General features: G+C 43.2%; 1 protein-coding gene across 1 annotated transcript in view; it reads right to left on the bottom strand.

Annotated features, from left to right (window-relative positions):
* Positions 1-20,176, bottom strand: part of MYOM3 (myomesin 3) — an 80,271-nt gene that overhangs the window by 59,094 nt on the left and 1,001 nt on the right. Inside the window, exons 2-5 of the mRNA XM_070950083.1 lie at positions 9,262-9,422; positions 8,067-8,141; positions 6,219-6,378; positions 3,736-3,893 (exon numbers count right to left, since the gene is read on the bottom strand). Of these exons, the coding sequence (XP_070806184.1) occupies positions 3,736-3,893; positions 6,219-6,378; positions 8,067-8,141; positions 9,262-9,368 (500 nt within the window). The 5' untranslated portion in view covers positions 9,369-9,422. The remainder of the gene's footprint in view (positions 1-3,735; positions 3,894-6,218; positions 6,379-8,066; positions 8,142-9,261; positions 9,423-20,176) is intronic.

Raw genomic sequence — 20,176 nt, 5'->3', positions numbered from 1 at the left:
GGAACTGTTAAGGTATCGTCAGAGGATGTTAGCTGTTCCGAGTAAGGTGTTTTTTTGTAGGGTCAAAATGTTCAAGTCCGGCAAATTTAGAATTTCTAAAAAGCGGGGTAGCCCTTTGGGTATTGCTCCAAGGGCTCCAATTACAATCGGGACAACACACGATTTCTTTTTCCACAGTCGCTCAACTTCAATTTGCAAGTCCCAGTACTTTGTGATTTTTTTCTTGCTGCTTATCTTCAATCCGTGCATCACCAGGTATTGCAATGTCAATGAACCATACTTTTTTCTTTTCAACTATTGTTATGTCAGGTGTGTTGTGGACCAAGTGCCTGTCAGTCTGAATCCTAAAGTCCCACAAGATCTTGAGTTTTTCATTCTCTAAAACTTTCTCAACCTGATGTTCCCCGTGGTTTTTGCTGTACTCAAATCCAAACTTCTGGCACAATTTCCAGTGAATGATCTTAGCAACACGGTCATGGCGTTGTTGTTGTTGTTGTTGTTGTTGTTGTTGTTGTTGTTGTTGTTATTATTATTATTATTATTATTATTATTATTATTATTATTTCAAATAATCTAGTGTCTTTCGTATGTGAAGAGTTTCCAAGCAGGTACAGAACTCTTATCCATCTATTTATGGGGTCCGTGGTGCTCTCTGTTTTTCTTGCAGACATTTCTTTACCAAACTAGGTAACATCCAGGGCCGGATTTTCCTATAGGCTAACTAGGCTTCAGCCTAGGGCCTCAAGATCAGGAAGAGCCTACATTCAAATTGTTAGCAAAATTAAAATTACACTTTCACTACAGGTGAAAGGGCCTCATAAGTGGAGTAGCCTAGGGCCTCTTTTCATCTAAATCCGGCCCTGGTAACATCATCATCATCATCATCATCATCATCATCATCATCAATTTATTTATAGTTTTGGCATTTGTGAAATATCTTCCACTACCATTAAAAAAAAAAAAGACCAGCTGAAGGGGAATGTGATGTTATGAAGAAGCCCCATAGAAAGCAAGTGAGAAATTTTTGGTTGTTTTACAAAAAAGGTGCTTGTAAGAGCAACCACAGATTTCCAGAGAGAATAACTTTTGAGCTAAATCAAAATTTAACCCCAGATCGGATGGTTTTTGAGCAGATGCATTCTTTAAAACCTCCTTCTGGAATTCGGGTGACGCATTTAATGTTTTCCAACTGTAAACTCTCTCACCTGCGGAGGAGGAAGATATGTTGATTTCATTCACAACATCGCTTAAAAGAAACCAAACAAACAAGCATGCAAGCAAAGCAGAGGATCAGCTAGAATGAAATCAGTTCTTCCCATATCTGCAACAAGACATAACATGTCCTACTAATTGTAGGGAATAAGCAATAGCCCTTGCACATTTAAATGCTCCATTGGGAAAAAATAAATCCTCACCTGCATAAAAGTTCTCCTTCTTGCTATTTTTCTGTGAACAGGATCAAATATTCAACCATGTCCACCTTTCTAAGCCCAAAGGATACAATCCTGAAAAGTCAGCAATCTGCAGATGAGGTCAAGTCAGGGGTGAAATGCTACCAGTTCGCATTGGTTTGGGCAAACCGGTTGTAATAAAAGCTACCAATTCAGGGAAACTGGTAGTAAAAAATGCTACCAGTTCGTCCGAACTGGTATTTCCGGCGATCAGCTGTGCCGCACGATTTATATTTGCTAGAAAGCAGAAAATCTTGCTTTCTAGCGAATCTAAATCAAGCGGCACAGTTGTTCCCCCTCCCTTGCTGTTCTACTTACCTTCTTAAGTCTCCTTTTTCCATGTGAAGCATGTGTTTGGTGTGCATTGTGCATGTGCATGCGCATGCACAGCACGTGTTTAGTGCACACTGCGCCTGCGCATGCAGCAAACCCATGGCAAACCTTGGAGGATTTCACCACTGGGTCGTGACTTTTTCAGAACATGAGAATAACTAAGTTGGAAGGGATTTAGAGGCCTTCTAGTCCAACCCCCAGCTCATGCAGGAGATATCATACTTTTTCAGACAAGTGGCTATTCAATAGAGGAGAGCATTTGTAGCTCCATTGAAACTATGGTTAAAGCCGTCTATATCTTTTCACAACATACAGACAGATTTAACCATAGTTTCAGTTAAGAAAATGTGACCATCCTAGTCCAAGCCAAGTCCAACAATGCCAGGGAATTTTTTAGAAGCCTGGCAATCCGACAAATTAGCCATCAATAGACAGATAGACATAAAAACATCTATAGGCTATGCAAAAGAGACAATCAACCAGCCCAAAAGAGAACAAAGAAGACTCTAGCCATCTCTCCACCAGGAATCAGCACTCAGATCAGCACAGATTAACTCCAAGGTTAACATCAGACCAACAATCAAGTAAACAAAACCCCAATCAAGAAATCTCCAAAGAAGCCAACAGTAAACAGCCCTAACCAAAGAATCTCTAAGACCGCCCCCATACCACTGATAGGCAAGCCACTAGAACAGGGCAGGGGTGAAATCCAGCAAGTTCTGACAGGCTCTGGAGAACCGGTAGCGGAAATTTTGAGTAGTTCAGAGAACCGGCAAATACCACCTCTAGCTTGTCCCAGAGTGGGGTGGGAATGGAGAATTTGCAGTATCCTTCCCCTGGAGTGGGATGGGAATGGAGATTTTGCAGTATCCTTCCCCTGCTATGCCCACCAAGCCATGCCCACCAAGCCGCGCCCACAGAACCGGTAGTAAAAAAAAAATGGATTTCACCACTGTAAACACTCTCTTGGGCCTGCAGGAAGAATGAAGTTAACCTGACTGTTCATTGGAAGCACCAACTATAAAGTTAAAGCTTAGGTCACGGTTAGAACTGGCCCGCGGGGCCACTCTGGAAACAGTGAAGGACTGGTCCGCGGTGCTTCTGCTAGTGAAAACAGGCTCCCAAGCTCCGTTTTCGGCTACCACAGCCTCCTGCAACCCTCTGCCAGTAAAAACAGAGCTCGCCGTTTCTCTGGCAGAGGGTTGCAGGAAGCCGTGGCAGCCGAAAACGGATCTTGGGAGCCTGCTTTCGCTGGCAGAAGCACCGCAGGCCACCAGAGGCACCCCTGACATGAGTGACGTCGAGCTGGCCACGCCCACCCCAACCCCCTGAGGTCAAACACAACCCTGATGTGGCCCTCAATGAAATCAGGTTTGACACCTTTGCACTAGAATATAAGCTGATAGCAAACTACACTCCTTACTAACATGGGTGATGTCACCTAGTTTATTTATTTATTATTTATTGGTTCGATTTATATGCCGCCCTTCTCTGGAGACTCCGGGCGGCTTACAATGCGTTAAGCAATAGCCTTCATACTTTTGTATATACCTGCTTAGTAGGGCTTTCGCCCCCCCCCCCAGAGGTGTTCTTTTTTATACAAAGTCAGCTTATTGCCCCCACAATCCGGGTCCTCATTTTACCTAACTCGAAAGGATGGAAGGCTGAGTCAACCTTGAGCCTGGTGAGATTTGAACTTGCAGTAATTGCAGGCAGCTGGTGCTACTTAACAGCACTTTAGTCTGCTGCACCACCAAGACTCTTTAGGTAATGAAACATCTGCAAGAAAACAAGCTCAGAGAGTCCTAAGGACCCCCTTTCCAATAGTTATTCAACCTCTTCTTAAAAATTTCCAGCAATGGAAGACCCATCTTTCAGAAGGACAACAAGTTCTTTTTTCATAGTTTCAGAGAGAGAGACGATGCCAACGTTTTCTTCCTGACCCACTTACCAGGTGACCTTTGGCTGAGGGTTAGCCAGAATGGTGCATTCCAACGTGACGCTCATCCTCTCCCAGACCGTGTGAGCCCGCAGCGGGATCCAAAACATGGGTGCCCGGCAGGACAACAGCTCCATCACTTCCTTTTCCAGTAGTGCCTTCGCTTCAGCCTTGGACGAGAATGCAGACGGTTTTATAACCTTTTATCTTACTGTTCTATAAATACATCCGCAGACATGGGACAGGGAACTATTAGCACCTTCTGGGTGTTAATGTTAAAATAACACTTCCCTTTAGATGAGTTAAATTGTCCAGGGTGTCACCTGGACAGTTCCATTTATTTTTCACGTAACAATATGGAATTGCTCTACCATTGCCATCTTTGGGGATTTTTAAATTTTTAATTCTTCAGGGCAGGGCATAATCTGAGATTTCTTGGGTGACTTCCATCTAAATAACAATAGTGTCCCACTGCTTAGTTTTTCACAGATCAGCCAGGTTAGTCTAGGACAGGGGTCTGCAACCTTAAACACTCAAAGAGCCATTTGGACCCATTTCTCAGAGAAAAGAAAACACCGGGAGCCACAAAACCCTTCCCGTGCCTGACTATTTCTTGAGCGACCACAAAACTAGCATATGTAGTTGAATTAAACGTTCTGTTTTCTTCTGAAACTTTTCTTTTCTTAGATTTATCCATGGTTGGCCTACCAGGGGTTGAAAAGCTCAATAAATCGTGTGCTGGCGGGTGTCGCACATTGGCAGTTGTGACGCATATTTTGAGTGACAGGGAGCCGCAGCAGAGGGGTGAAAGAGCCACATGTGGTTCCAGAGCCACAGATTGCTGACCCCTGGCCTAGGACTAGGACTACACTAACAGTTGCCTAAAAGTCTCTCGTTGACATTTGGACTGTTACAGTGGTACAAAGGCTGCCATCAAAACAAATCTCCTGATGAACAATGTTAAGATTTAGGAATCTGCCTGCTTCGGGAGGTCAAAAAGAATAGACTTTAGAGCAGTGACAGATAATTGACAGAACCTTGAGTATCATTTATCCCATCTAACCCTAACCTATCCCATTGGGCCCACCACCTCTGGTGATTACAGAGAATGAGATGCAAAGTCTATTTCACAGACAAAAGCCAGGAAAAGCACCAGGTCCAGACCAGAGGTGGGTTCTAAAATTTTTTACTACCGGTTCTGTGGGCGTGGCTTATTTTGTGAGCATGGCTTGATGGTCATGTGACAATTCTTTAGGATTTAGCAGAGGTGGTTTACTAGGCTTTTAACTGCTTGCAGAACTGTACCGGTCTACCCATTTATTTTTGCAGGCACTGGTCTACCCATTTATTTTTGCAGGCACTGGTCTGCCCATTTATTTTTGCAGGCACTGGTCTACTCATGTATTTTTGCAGGCATCAGTCTACCACCAAACTGCCTTTTACCACTGATCAGCTGTAGGGCGGCCCTTTGAAGCCCCGCGGCAAGAGTTTAAACAGTTTTTTTTCTTATAGCCCATCAGCTGGGACTCAGGAGGCAGCAATAGATTGGGGGTGGGGCCAAATAAAAGGTAGGAATAATGTGGGGGGTGGGGGGGGCCGGGGGGGCAGAACCGGTTCGGTGATGTCATATCGTCACCACTACCAGCTCGGCAGAACCGGGCGGAACCAGGAGGAACGCACCACTGGTCCAGACAAGATAACTCGTTCTTGCTTAAAAACTTGTGCTGACTAACTGGCCCCCATCTTCACCCGCATCTTTAATAAATCACTAGAGATGTGCTATGTTCCTTCTTGCTTCAATGCTCTATTATCATCCCAGTGCCGAAGAAACCCTCCATCAAGGAACTGAATGACTTCAGACCGGTTGCTCTAACATCTGTAGTTATGAAGGCCTTTGAACGACTAATGCTCGGCCCCCTGAGAACAATCACGGATCCACTGTTAGACCCCTTGCAATTTGCCTACTGAACAAATAGATCAACAGATGATGCTGTTAATATCCTACTGCTGCACTACATCCTACAGCATCTTGAATCTCCAAAGATCTACGCAAGGGTCCTCTTTGTAGACTTCAGCTCAGCATTCAACAACATCATTCCAGATATTCTTCTAGCTAAACTAAATCAGCTAGCTGTACCTGACCACACTTGTAAATGGATCATAAGCTTCCTAACAGACAGGAAGCAGCAGGTGAAGCTAGGCAAAATCACATCAGATACCTGCACAATTAGCACAGGAGCCCCCCAGGACTGTGTGCTCTCTCCACCACTCTTCTCTCTATATACCAATGACTCTCAAAAGATCCCTCTGTTAAAATATTGAAGTTTGCAGATGATACAAGAGTGATTGGTCTCATTCAAGACAATGATGAATCTGCATACAGACGGGAGGTTGAACGACTAGCCTTGTGGTGCAACCAGAACTATCTTGAACTAAATGCACTCATAGTTCAAGCCATCTCCTTCCAGGTGCCCTTCAAAACCCCCATTTCTTACCTTCCTCCGAAGGGCCATCCTGTCAGCCTTTACCCGCAAGAACCGGCAGTGTCTGATGACGTCCTTCTCTAGCTTTTCCATGTCATTCCCAAAACGAATCCTCTTCTTTCCCCTGTCCTCCAGGTTTAGTACAGCGGCCTCCCGTCTCATCCTGGTTTCCCTGAGGAAAATAATCATGAATTGGAAAGTCCAGTTTTTCAGGTTCAGAAATAGACCTCATGCTAACCCTGAATCTCCCCCTTTGATGCCTTTTGATGCCTTTTTATTCTGGCTCCAGACAAAGGTGAATAATCAAATCTCACCCACGCATATCTGTATTTTTATGAGGCATTTCTCTACTAGTAATTTATGGTTATTCACTTACTTACTCACTTACCGTATGACATATGAAGATAAATGGAATTTGCTAATATGGAAATATATATGCTAGTATCACAGATACATGTCAGTTAGTATTTGTGCATAAATATTAAGACAATTACCTTGTTAGAGGTCTATTTATTATTGTTTTAGAAAATAAGGGTGTTTATGTTGTGGATATAGGCAGTTCTTGACTTACGATCAGATCTTGAGCCCAAGATTTCTGTTGCTAAGTGAGACAGTTGTTAAGTGAATTTTGCGGCATTTTATGACCTTTCTTGCCACAGTTGTTAAGTGAATCACTGCAGTTGTTAAGTTAGTAACACGGTTGTTAAGTGAATCTGGCGTCCCCCATGACTTTGCTTGTGAGAAGGTCGCAAAAGTCGATCACGTGACTCTGTCATAAATACACGCTATTTGCCGAGTGGCTGAATTTTTATCACGTGACCCTGGGGCTGCTGCAGTGGTCATAAGTATGAAAAGCAGTCATAGGTCGCTTTTTCCAGTGCGGTTGTAATTTTGAACATTCACTAAATGAATGGTTGTAAGTGGAGGACTATCTGCCAACTCAGGAAGCTCAAACTGCCCAAGGAGCTGCTGATCCAGTTCTACAGAGGAATTATTGAGTCTATCATCTGCACCTCTATAACTGTCTGGTTTGGTTCTGCAACCCAACAAGACAGACACAGACTTCAGAGGATCATTAGAACTGCAGAAAAAACAATTGCAACTAACCTGCCTTCCATTGAGGACCTGAATACTGCACGAGTCAAAAAGAGGGCTGGGAAAATATCTACAGATCCCTCGCATCCTGGACATAAACTGTTTCAACTCCTACCCTCAAAACGACGCTATAGAGCCCTGCACACCAGAACAACTGGACACAAGAACAGTTTTTCCACAAATGCCATCACTCTGCTAAACAAATAATTCCCTCAACACTGTCAAACTATTTACTAAGTCTACATTACTATTAGTCTTCTCATCATTCCTATCACCCATCTCCTCCCACTTATTACTATAACCATGTTTCTTGTATCTTTCAATTTATATTGTTTTTACTTGTTTCCTAGTACAATTTGATAGCTTATTAGTAACCTTGACTATCAATAAGTGTTGTACCTTTTTATTCTTGATGAATGTATTTTATTCTCCTTATGTACACTGAGAGCATATACACCAAAGACAAATTCCTTGTGTGTCCAATCATACTCGGCCAATAAAGAATTCTATTCTATTCTATTCTATTCTATTCTATTCTATTCTATTCTATTCTATTCTATTCTATTCTATTCTATTCTATTCTTCGCATAAAGTTTTTCTCTGGCTGTGGATGTGGCCTTCAGAGAAATCCAGAGGTTGTCATCAAAATATTTAATATAGCAGAAGGTGAAAAGAAGTCCACCGATGCAGAATACAATGTTAACTATATTTATCGTGTAGGCTTGGCGCAGAAAATAATTCCTTCCCGTAAATCATTGGACATACCAAGATACTTCAGTCGTCAGCGCAAGAGCAGATGCAATAGTCCTATCCAGAGAGGTAAAGCTTTCTTCTTCTTCACTGTTCCAAGAAAGTTGAGATGGCAGAACAAAAAAAAAAGTGAATATTTAGAAACATAAATATTTGGATGAAAGAACAGGCAATGATAAAAATGTTTCATAAATAAAATATTTTGGAACAATCTACCCCCAGAGATACGAGTGATCTCCGACCTCCGGACTTTTCGTTGGGCCCTAAAAACTTATTTTTTTCAGTTAGCCGGTCTGTCTTGATTTTATGGTTGGTTTTAAAATTTGATACGGATTTTAAATTGATAAGTTTTAAATTATGGGCCAAATTTATTTAATCATTTTAAATCTATTTTTTAACTGTAACTTATGTATAAATGCTTTTATTTTGGCTGTTCACCGCCCTGAGTCCGAAAGGAGAAGGGCGGTATAGAAGTTTGAATAATAAATAAATAAATAAATAAATAAATAAATAAATAAATAAATAAATAAATAAATATTCTGTCTGGAGAGCTTGTGCATAAATAACAGAGACTATTATTAAGATGTTGTTGTTGTTAGTTGTGAAGTTGTGTCCGACCCATTGCGACTCCATGGACAACGTTCCTCCAGGCCTTCCTGTCCTCTACCATCCTCTGGAGTCCATTTAAGCTCACGCCGACTGCTCCAGTGACTCCATCCAGCCACCTCGTTCTCTAACCTCCCCTTCTTCTTTTGCCCTTAATCTTTCCCAGCATTAGGCTCTTCTCCAGTGAGTCCTTCCTTCTCATTAGGTGGCCAAAGTATTTGAGTTTCCTCTTCAGGATTTGGCCTTCTAAAGAGCAGTCAGGGTTGATCTCCTCAAGGACTGACCGATTTGATCGCCATTATTAAGATGTGCTAGATGCATTTGCATAATATGTTGAGTTTGATTATGATTAAGTTTTGGTAGCTTCCTGTGCTATGGAAACTCAACCCACTGAATATATCCATTTTCAGTGTATTGTACATTAAAGCCTAACCTGCCCAAATTAGCTGAGTTTACATAATAGGCAAGCTTTCACAGAAACTAACCCAACAAGTTGAGCAGGTTGTGGGAACACAGCCATTAGGTTTTAAATGGTCATACAAGATATATCTCTGACCCCTTCTCTCAACCTGGATTCTGTTACTTTCCTAATTCCTAAACTCACCTGGTCCTGAATTTGGACTTTCTTGTCTGTGAAGTCATTTGCAAATCGCGGTGTCTCTCTTCCTTCTGTTCCTCTTCTCTGTGGTGGTAAAAGGTGTGGGTAGCCATGATGGAGATCAGAGGATTCCTGTCTGCCAGAAAACGTCAAGAGTCCAGAGTCACCTTGTAGGGGAGATGGGCAGGGAGGTGGGGGACATAGATATTAATTAATTACATAAATAAATAAATTTGCTCAATAAAACTGAAAAAGAAAAGTGAAGAGAAGGAAGATGAGAAGGGATCAAACTCTTTTTTTTTCTTTTTACAACCCTGTAATCCCTTTTATCGGAGTGGAGTTGGGGTGACTGATTGGAGCAGAGCATTTACTAGCCGGATGCTCTTCCTGATGCCTATATGGAGTTCACAGCAGATATTTTCTCTTTGCGCCCTGATAGAGAAACAACTCTCATTACCTAGGATTGAGTGAAAGCTGTTTCTCTATCAGGGCACAAAGAGAAAATATTTGCTGCGAACTCCACGTAGGCATCAGGAAGGGCATCTGTCCAGTAAATGCTCAGCTCCATCATTCATCCTGAGAATAGAAGGAATCAAATAAAATGCATTAAACTCTTCATAGGTTAACATCAGTGGTGGGTTGCCCCCGGTTTGGACCGGTTTACAAGAACCGGCAGTAAAACCAGTGGGAGGCTCCACCTACCGCCCCGGATGTTGTTATCGGGTGATCTGCGCATGTGATTCTGTTGCAAACCGGTAGTAAAGGTAAGTAGAACCCACCCCTGGTTAACATGTACAATATACTTCTTTCCAACCTTCAAAAAAACAAACAAACAAGGAAACCCAGCTCAAAATTCCCCTAATCATCAAGGCACAACCTCTGCATTCTTTTGAAGCCTAAAAAAATAATTTTCATTTTCATTTTCAATACCAAGGTCATTTTTTTGGTATTGTCACACATATGGGAACACAAGATCAGGACAATATTAATAATAATAATTTTTTTAAAAAATCTAGACCTGGGAAAGAAATGGTTAACGAGTGCTTATTTATGGTCATGTCGATGTTTGAAAACTCTCAGAAGCCTGACTGGGAAGTGTACAAAAATGGGATTAGGTCAGTTGCTTTCTTAAAGATAGAAAGAGGGAGAGAAACAATGCAGCTCCCCTTGGCCGATGTCCATTTCGTGCTGTTGGCTGCCAAAGACAAGGTACAATACCATCCACTCCACCCAGCCCTCCCCCTGGGATCAGGCTCCATTTAGACACAGCTGAAATGCTTGGGGGATTCAATGCATGTGGCCTTCTAAAGCCACGTTCATCTACCCTGCCAAAGAATTTTAGGAAGCGGCTCCCTATGGCTGAGGACAAATGCAGCATTCAAACATAGTGCAAAGTTAGGTGACCGTCTCAGGTGGCAAATGCCAGGGCGGGGGAAGAGAAGGGCAGCTCCTTGAGTCAAGAACATCGGGGGTGAGGGATTTTGCTTCACTACCTGTCAAGAAACCTTGGCCGGATTCACATGTTATGCAAAGCCATCAAGCACTTTCTTTGGCTCCACTTTGGCATGTTGTGTGAATCCAGCCAATGCAGTAAATAAACCAGCATTTCTGATTTAGCCAGAACATGTAAACCGAATCAAAGATGACTTCCTTAAGAAAATAACGGCTGGATGCAATGCATGAACTGGATCATAGTGGAATTATTCTCTCTTTTTCTCTTTAATTGATTGGCTACAAGCAAGAACAATAATGAAAGAGGTGGCATGAAAACACAGGATAATTATGACAAACAAGACAGTCTGGCCCCTGAACAAGATTTTGAGAAAAGGCAAGGAAAGAGAGAATGTGATAACACGGATAATTTCAAAAATCTATTAAAAACCCTTCCCTATATTTATATATTCCTTATATTTAAGGAGACCCTTGTTTCAAATTGGTTTTATGGCATGCCACATACTGTACCTGAAAACATTTTTTTTAAATTTTAATCGGAACATATCAGGCTAAGCTAAGACTTTTAATAAACTGTTTACGCCTGAACACAACTGACAGGTTTTAAAATAGCTCATGTGTTACAGTGAAGAAACAAAAAAAATACTCAGCGCACATGTCTCTATCACTCTTACACTGGTGAAGCTCAGGACAAGAAGATCAGCTTCAGGAATCCAGCTGACAGATGAACAACTGTTTTCTTAAATTCAAAATTCAAAGTGTTCTTGACAGACTGAGGAAGAACTAAGGAAAGAGAACTATTGCTAAATGGACTGAGGAAGTCCAGCTGGATGAAGCAATAAACATCTGTTTCAAGGAAGTTTATCCGGACTAGGAGCTTGAGAGACAGGAGGACACATGGACATCTCATGAACCAGTGGTGGGATTCAAAATTTTTTACTACCGGTTCTGGTGAACGTGGCTTGGTGGGCGTGGCAAGGGAAGGTTACTACAAAATCCCCATTTCCTCCCGATCAGCTGGGACTCGGGAGACAGAGAATAGATGGTCAGTCAGAGGTGGTATTTACCGGTTCTCCAAATTACTCAAAATTTTCGCTACCGGTTCTCCAGAACTGGTCAGAACCTGCTGAATAGCACCTCTGTCATGATCATTTGGGTTAGGTGACTGCACTGCCCTCTGCTTGGTGAAGATGGTTTGCCAATTTCAGTTAACATGGAATGGAACAACCATGATCTAGTTTGCACAACTGGAGACACATCACACTTATTCTTAAATCAGTTGTGCAGTTTGCCCAATGACTTCTACGACTGTCTCATAGTATAGGTGTGTTGATCTCGGGATCAAAATGACTTGGATGATCAGATTTTGTTGGTAAACCCTGAATCTGCGAACATGATCTCTTTTTGTGGTGCAACTAATGAATAATGGCCGAGTTTCAAGTACCCAAGTAAGATGTTCTTGATGTGGCTAGCCTCACTGGTAAGCCTTTTGCCTTTAGACCTATATCAGAATACATTTTTCCGCTGAGCTTAATGTGTTTGCTTCTAATTGAAGTAGAAGATTTGATCATATTATTATTTTAATGCTTTGTTGGCTGCATGATGATCGTATTGAGGCAAAGTGTTTTATGACAATTAGATGAAGAGCAGTATGCAAATCAATATTATTATTGATGTTGCTGTTCTTATGATCTGCAAGAGGAAGGCTGTAATCAGGATCAGATTAGGGCATCTGAGAAGATTTTTTTCTTTGCAAAATGCCACGAATGAGATGTCCTTGAATTTCCTGTTCTGAAATCCTTTACGCTTCTTCCACAGGAGGGGTATCAAACTCAAAGCCCATGGGCCGGATCCGACCCACAGGGTGCTTAAATCTGGCCCATGGGCCTACCCTGAAAACAGAAAAGGACCAGCCTGCAGTGCCTCTGCCAATGAAAATGGCCTCGTGCAGGCCTCTTGAGCTTCGTTTCCAGCCACAATGGCCTCCTGCATCCTCCTGCAGCCCTCTGCAAGTGAAAATGGAGCTGGGGAGGGCCACACACAGGCCTCCTGAGCTCCGTTTCCAGCCACAACAGCCTCCTGCAGCCTTCTGCCGGTGAAAACAGAGTTCGGGAGGACCACATGCAGGCCTCCTGAACTCCGTTTCCAGCCATGACGGCCTCCTGCAGCCCTTTGCAAGTGAAAATGGAGCTGGGGAGGGCCCCAGGCTCCATTTTCACCGGCAGAGGGCTGCAGGAGGCCATTGTGGCCGGAAATGGAGCCTCGATGAGTGATGTCGAGCTGGCCACGCCCCCTGGCCATGCCCCCAGCTCCCTCCCACGAGGTCAAACACAACCCTGATGCAGCCCTCAATGAAATCAAGTTTGACGCTCCTGTTCCACAGCAATCTTATCTGGGTGAGGTAGCCACGATGTAGCTGACTTAAGATCTTTTTGCTGCAAAAGTGATGTAATTCTTTTCATCGGGGCAAAACAGAAAAAGGAAAAGCAACAGATTTGGCCTTGAATGAGGCCCTGCCTGTCTCTCTGCCTGCCTGAACTGGTGCTTGCCAAAGCTGAGAAAAGGTTCTGCATAGGATGCTTGGCAGGTACAAACACATATTTTGAACAGGTGGCTGATTTGAATGGGTGGAAGAGTCAGCTTCTCCAGGATTTTGCAAATACCGATTGAACCAGAAAGGATGAAAAGAATTATTTTCACTGCTCCCAAATTGGCACTGAAATTGTGCCTGGGATGGTTGTGCTGGGGTTTCAAGAGAGGGAAGTCAAAAAAGTTAGGATGGCAACTGTGTCTCGCCCTAATTTTATGGGTACTGTTCAGTGGTGGGTTGCTACCGGTTCGCCCCAGATCGGGTGAACCGGTAATGGCGGTGGTGGGAGGCTCCGCCCACCTGCCCGGACATCTCTGTGCATGCGCAGAAGCATTGTGTACACATGCACACGCGCCGGGGGTGGTGGTGTTCTACTTTCCTTTACTACCGGTTTGCAGCAGGGCCGCGCGCATGCTCAGAAGCGGTGGGTGGAGCCTCCTGACGGTTTGACTACCGGTTCTATAGAACCAGTGTGAACTGGGGGCAACCCACCACTGACGCGCGCCCACACCCACGCGTGAACCGGTAGCAATGGGATTTGAAACCCACTACTGGTACTGTTTCTCTGATGCAAATTAAAAAAGAGACCACCCATCCCAAACTCACAACATCTCAAATTTGCAAAAAGGATTTGCAATGCAAAAACGGGCACCCTTCTTGATGATCTGCACAGCACTATTTCTTGGGGCATTTTTTATGTTTGAAAATCACCAATTATATATACGGTATCAATAAACAAATATTTGGCAGATCCTTATCAGGACAATGGTAGTAATTTTATACCAAAGATTTCTCTTGATCAGTTGCTGTAGGAGATACTCTTTTCTCTCTCATACAAGATTAGTTCAATAAAGCTAAACTATAGGGAAATTTAGGAAAGTGAAGACGAATTTAATCTGTGGAATTCACCACCACAAGATGTAACAGGGGCCACAGCTTGGATGACTTTAAAGGCAATGAGACACATTTATGGAGGAGAGGATTATCAGTAGCTACTTTACACAGTTCTGCCTCCTAAGAGGTGTAAACACAAAATAGGAGGAAACCATGTCCAGCTTATTGTCTTTTTTCACATTTGGGGAAGTGGGAAGTACAATATCCATTTATACTGGCAGCTCTTGACTCACAAGCACAATTGGAATTTCCTATCTTATGTCATTATAGTCAGAAGTCAAGGCACCTGTATGACCGAATTTTACAACATTTATGCAACGGTTGTTAAATGAATCACCATGGTCATTAAGAAAATGAGGAGCCTGGATAGCTCAACAGACTAAAAAAAGCCTGTTATTAACATTCAGCTGTCTGCAATTATTGCACGTTCGAATCTTGCCAGGCTCAAGGTTGACTCAGCCTTCCATCCTTTCTAAGGTAGGTAAAATGAGGACCCAGATTGTGGGGGCAATAAGCTGACTTTGTATAAAATATACAAAAGTATGAAGGCTATTGCTTAGCGCATTGTAAGCCGCCCTGAGTCTCTGGAGAAGGGCGGCATATAAATCAAAATTAAAAAAAAAAAAATGCTGCAGTCATAAGTTCAAGTCCACTCTTTTGAATGGGTGTATTTTGCCAGAAACCGGGGGGGAAAAATGCCAGAAACTGGCAAAAGTCACCAGTCATGTGACTGTGGGAGGCTGCCACTAGTCCTAAATACAGTCTAGGTGTTAGTGTCAAGTATTTGCAAGCCATTGGCACATGTGTCATATAGACACCAGTGGAGGCAGAGAGTGTCTCCACCCCTATGTGGAAAGGAGGGGCTTACCCTGAGTATAAAACCCCCTCCAACCTTTTCCATCACGCTCTCTACATCTCTCTCTTTTCATGTTTGTTCCACATGAGACTTGATCTCTGTTGTACATAGTTAATATGCTTTATCATATGAATAAATATGTTTAAGACATTTATTTATGCCTCTGCCTCTGAACTCTTCTATGCTCCTGGGTGTTTCTACGATCCCAACTCCACAGTTAGGCATCCAAAATGCAGTCACAATGACTGATGTGTGTGTGTGTGTGTGTGTGTGTGTGTGTGTGTGTGTGTGTGTGTGTACTGATATTTTACGATGGCCAAAGTGCTTTGTGGCAGTGGTGGGTTTCAAAAATTTTTACTACTGGTTCTGTGGGTGTGGCTTGGTGGGTGTGGCCTGGCTTGGTGGGCATGTTTGGTGGGTGTGGCAGGGGAAGGATACTGTAAAAATCCCCATTTCCTCCCGATCAACTGGGGCTTGGGAGGCAGAGAATAGATGGCGGTGGGGCCAGTCAGAATTTTTACTACCGGTTCTCCGAACTACTCAAAATTTCTGCTACCGGTTCTCCAGAACTGGTCAGAACCTGCTGAAACCCACCTCTGCTTTGTGGGCCGTAAAGCAGCTGTTCTGGTGTGTCATAATTTCAAATGGTCGTTAAGCGATAATTGTAAATTGAGGAATACAGTTGCCTTTATCTGACTTTTATGGATTAAAATGAGAGGGAAAAACTACTCCTTAAATCAGGGGTCTCTAACCTTGGCAACTTTAAGCCTGGCGGACTTCCACTCCTAGAATTCTGGGAGTTGAAGTCTGCCAGATTTAAAGTTGCTATGGTTGGAGACCCCTGCCTTAAATTATATTCCAAGATTATAAGCAGAGGTGGTTTTCAGCAGGTTCTGACCAGTTCTGGAGAACCAGTAGCGGAAATTTTGAGTAGTTCGGAGAACCAGTAGTAAAAATTCTGACTGGCCCCATCCCCATCTATTCTCTGCCTCCTGAGTCCCAGCTGATCGGGAGGAAATGGGGATTTTGCAGTAACCTTCCCCTGGAGTAGTGTGGGAATGGAGATTTTACAGTATCCTTCTCCTGCCACACCCACCAAGCCACGCCCACCACGCGATGCCATGCCCACAGAATATATAATTTATTTACTGGTAGTAAAAAAAATTGAATCCCATCACTGATCATAAGATACCATTATGGATACTGCAGGAATTGTGCAAATGTACTTCCATAATCCAATCATGTATTGGTGACAATACATGACACACATCTACCTCAGATCTCCTGTTTCCTGTTAACTCTGAGAAGTATTACAAGTTTCAGTTTACAGAGGAGTGAAAATAACCAACCGCCTTCTGACACAATAAAAGAAAACAGGTTGATTTTCGCATGAATTCTGGCCCTTAAAAAACCTCTGCTGGAAGAAGCCATTTGCTTGCCTCTGAGGTAATACGTGAGATTTAGTTTTAGGCTTAAAAAAGGTAAAGGTAAAAGTTCCCCTCGCACATACGTGCTAGTCATTCCTGACTCTAGGGGGTGGTGCTCATCTCCGTTTCAAAGCCGAAGAACCAGTGCTGTCCGAAGACGTCTCCGTGGTCATGTGGCTGACATGACTCAATGCCAAAGGTGCCCAGAACGCTGTTACCTTCCCACCAAAGGTGGTCCCTATTTTACTACTTGCATTTTTTACTTGCTTTCGAACTGCTAGGTTGGCAGAAGCTGGGACAAGTAACGGGAGCTCACCCTGTTACGCGGCGCTAGGGATTCGAACTGCCGAACTGCCGACCTTTCTATCCACAAGCTCAACGTCTTAGCCACTGAGCCACTGCGTCCCTTACGGTTTTAGGCTTAGATTCCATCAATATCTGTTCCAATGCTCTGCTGACATCCTCAGAATCTCACAGGCTCAAAGGATCTGCTGTACTCTGCTTCAAGGTGATTTAGCTGTGAAAACGGAGCCCAAAGGCTGAGGACATTCTGTCTGTTGGAGGAATTTGCTCATGGAGAAACTCATGGTCATCTACAAATCCTGAACTGCTGTTCTTTATCTCAGAGCGAAAAGACTCCGAGAGCTAGGGAAAAAAAGTCTCTTTGAAATTAAAACAGTGACAACTCCTCACTCATGTTCCTCTTAATAAAATTCTTAATATTTTAAGAATAAAATTCTTAATAAAAAGAGCCTTGGTAGTACAGTGGTCTAAAGCACCCTGTTATTAAGACCAGCTGCCTGCAATTACTGCAGGTTCGAATCTCGCCAGGCTCAAGGTTGACTCAGCCTCCCATCCTTTCTAAGGTAGGTAAATTGAGGACCCAGTTGTGGGGGCAATAAGCTGACTTTGTATAAATATACAAAAGGATGAAGGCTATTGCTTAGCGCATTGTAAGCCTCCCTGAGTCTCCGGAGAAGGGCGGCATACAAATCAAATAAAAAAAAAAAAATTCAAACACACTGTTTGATAAACAGGTAGATAGTTTTTTGTCTAGAAAGTTTCCTTTTGTGGAAAAAAAAAAACCACAACAACCCTGAGAAAGTGGCAAAAATGTTTAAAGATAAATCAGCTGCTGGATTTCACCCCTGATGTAAATGCACTGAAAGGGAAAGAATATGAAACTTGCAATCAGTTGCATAAACAAACTTGAAATGAGCAATGCTGACCAACTAAGACCTCTGTCTTCGAAAGAAACCCAAGTACTGGTAACCATCTCTGGCATCAGCCGTGGCATCTTAGCAACGTGGCTCTTAATCTTGTAGGTTCTATAAGGCTCTATAATTGAGCCTCCAATTTCTGTTGCAACTGTCTAGTTGCTAAGCGAGTTTTGCCCCATTTTATGACCTTTCTTGCCACAGTTGTTAAGCGAATCATTGCGGCTGCTAAGTTAGCAATACGGTTGTTAAGTGAATCTGGCTTCCCCCCCTTGACTTTGCTTGCCAGAAGGTCGCAAAAGGTCATAACACCGCAACCATCATAAATAGATGCCAGTTGCCAAGTTTCTGGATTTTGATTCCATGATCATGGGGATGCGCAATGGTTATAAGCAGTGGTGAAATCTAAAATTTGTTACTACCAGTTCTGTGGACGTGGCTTGGTGGGGATGGGGGGTGGGGTTAATGTGACTGGGTGGGTGTGGCCAATTTTTTTAATTTATTTATTATATTTCTATACCGCCTTTCTCCCGTAGGACTCAAGGCGGTGTACAGTCAAGAAAAATATAGATGCACAAACATCATAAAATTGCTAATTAAAATTATTACTTAGTTTGGCCAATTAAATAAAACCCAGAATTAGATAACATTTAAAAAAAATCATTCACATGTTCATATGTTTAGCCCCGCCTGTTGGAACATCAGGGTCTTGAGGGCACGGCCGAAAGCACGGAGATCAGGGATATTCCGTATCTCCGGGGGCAGTTCATTCCAAAGGGTTGGAGCCCCCACAGAGAAGACCCTCCCCCTGGGAGTCGCCAATCGGCAAAATTTGACTGACGGTACCCTGAGTAGTCCCTCCCTGTGAGAACAAACTGGTCGGTGGGAGGCTATTGGTGGCAAAAGACGGTCTCGTAGGTACCCAGGTCCTAAGCCATGGAGCGCTTTAAAGGTGATAACTAACACCTTGAATCGCACCCGGAAGACCACTGGGAGCCAGTGCAGCTCGCGCAGGAGAGGTGTTACATGGGCGTAATGAGCTGTGCCCATAATCACCCGTGCGGCTACCTTCTGGACCAGTTGGAGCCTCCAGGTGCTTTTCAAGGGGAGCCCCATGTAGAAAGCATTACAGTAGTCCATATGGGTGGTAACTAGGGCATGAGTCCCGATGCGCAAGGCGTCCCAATCCAGAAAGGGACGCAACTGGCGGATCAGGCGAACCTGATAAAAGGCACCCCTGGCCACGGCTGTCAAATGATCTTCTAAAGATAGCCGTGAATCCAGGAGGACACCCAAGTTGCGGGCCCTCTCTGTGGGGAGCAAGATCTCATCCCCTATTGTCAGTGATGGTACCAGCTGACTATACCGGGACACCGGAAGCCACAGCCACTCGGTCTTGGAGGGGTTGAGTCTGAGCTTTTAACTTTTAAAACCATTTTTTCTACAACCTCTTCAGTGAAGAGGTAGAGGCTTTTTAAAAAAACCTCTTCGGTTTTTTTAAAAAGCCTCTGCCGATCAGGCAACTCAGCTTGGATTGTCAGAGGCATTTAAAAGAAAAAAAGGTTTTTTTCTTTTAAAAGCCTTTGACGATCCCAGCTGAGCCACGCGATCATCAGAGGATTTTCTTTTTTTACTTTTAAAAGCATTTTTTGGCCAAAGAGGTTGTAGAAAAAATGCTTTTAAAAGTAAAAAAAAAAAAAGCCTCTGATGATTGTGCAGCTCAGCTGGGCATTGGGGGGGGGGCAGGGATTTTTGCTACCGGTTCTCCGAACCACCCGCCTCCATCGCTACCAGATCAAGCAATCCGGACTGAATCGGGAGCATTTCACCCCTGATTGTAAGTATGAAAAATGATATAAGACACTTTTTCCAGTGCTATTGTAACTTTGAATGGTCACTAAGCTTTTTTTTTAAATCATAAAATCATAAAATAATGAAACAGACAGTCCTTGATTTACAGCCATTTGTTCAGCGACCGTTTTGACACCATAATGACACTGAAAATAGAGACTTATTCTTGATGTGCACATTTACTACCCACACAACATCAATATGGTCCCAGGATCAAAATTGTGACCTTCCAAGCAGGGATGAAATGTAAAATTTGTTACTACCGGTTCTGTGGGTGTGGCTTGGTGGTGGTGGGGTAATGTGACTGGGTGGGCGTGGCCAACTTTTTTTTAAAAAACTTTTCAAAGCATTTTTTCTAATGCTTTGAAAAGCCTCTGCCGATCAGGCAACTCAGCTGAGATCATCAGCAACTTTTCAAAGCATTTATTTTTACCACCTCTTCAAGCCAAGAGGTTGCAGAAAAAAATGCTTTGAAAAGCCTCTGAGGATCCCAGCTGAGCCTCACGATCATCAGAGGCCTTTTTTTTTTACTTTTAAAAGCATTTTTTCATCAGAAGAATAAATGCTTTTAAAAGTAAAAAAAAAAAAGCCTCTGATGATCGTGCAGCTCAGCTGGGCATGGTGTGGGGGGCGC

This window comes from Pituophis catenifer, unplaced genomic scaffold (genome assembly GCF_029215685.1).
Source record: "Pituophis catenifer annectens isolate HBS135680 unplaced genomic scaffold, rPitCat1.0.hap2 SCAF_9, whole genome shotgun sequence".
Taxonomy (NCBI): Eukaryota; Metazoa; Chordata; class Lepidosauria; order Squamata; family Colubridae; genus Pituophis; species Pituophis catenifer.
This window is presented reverse-complemented; position numbering and strand designations above follow the sequence as displayed.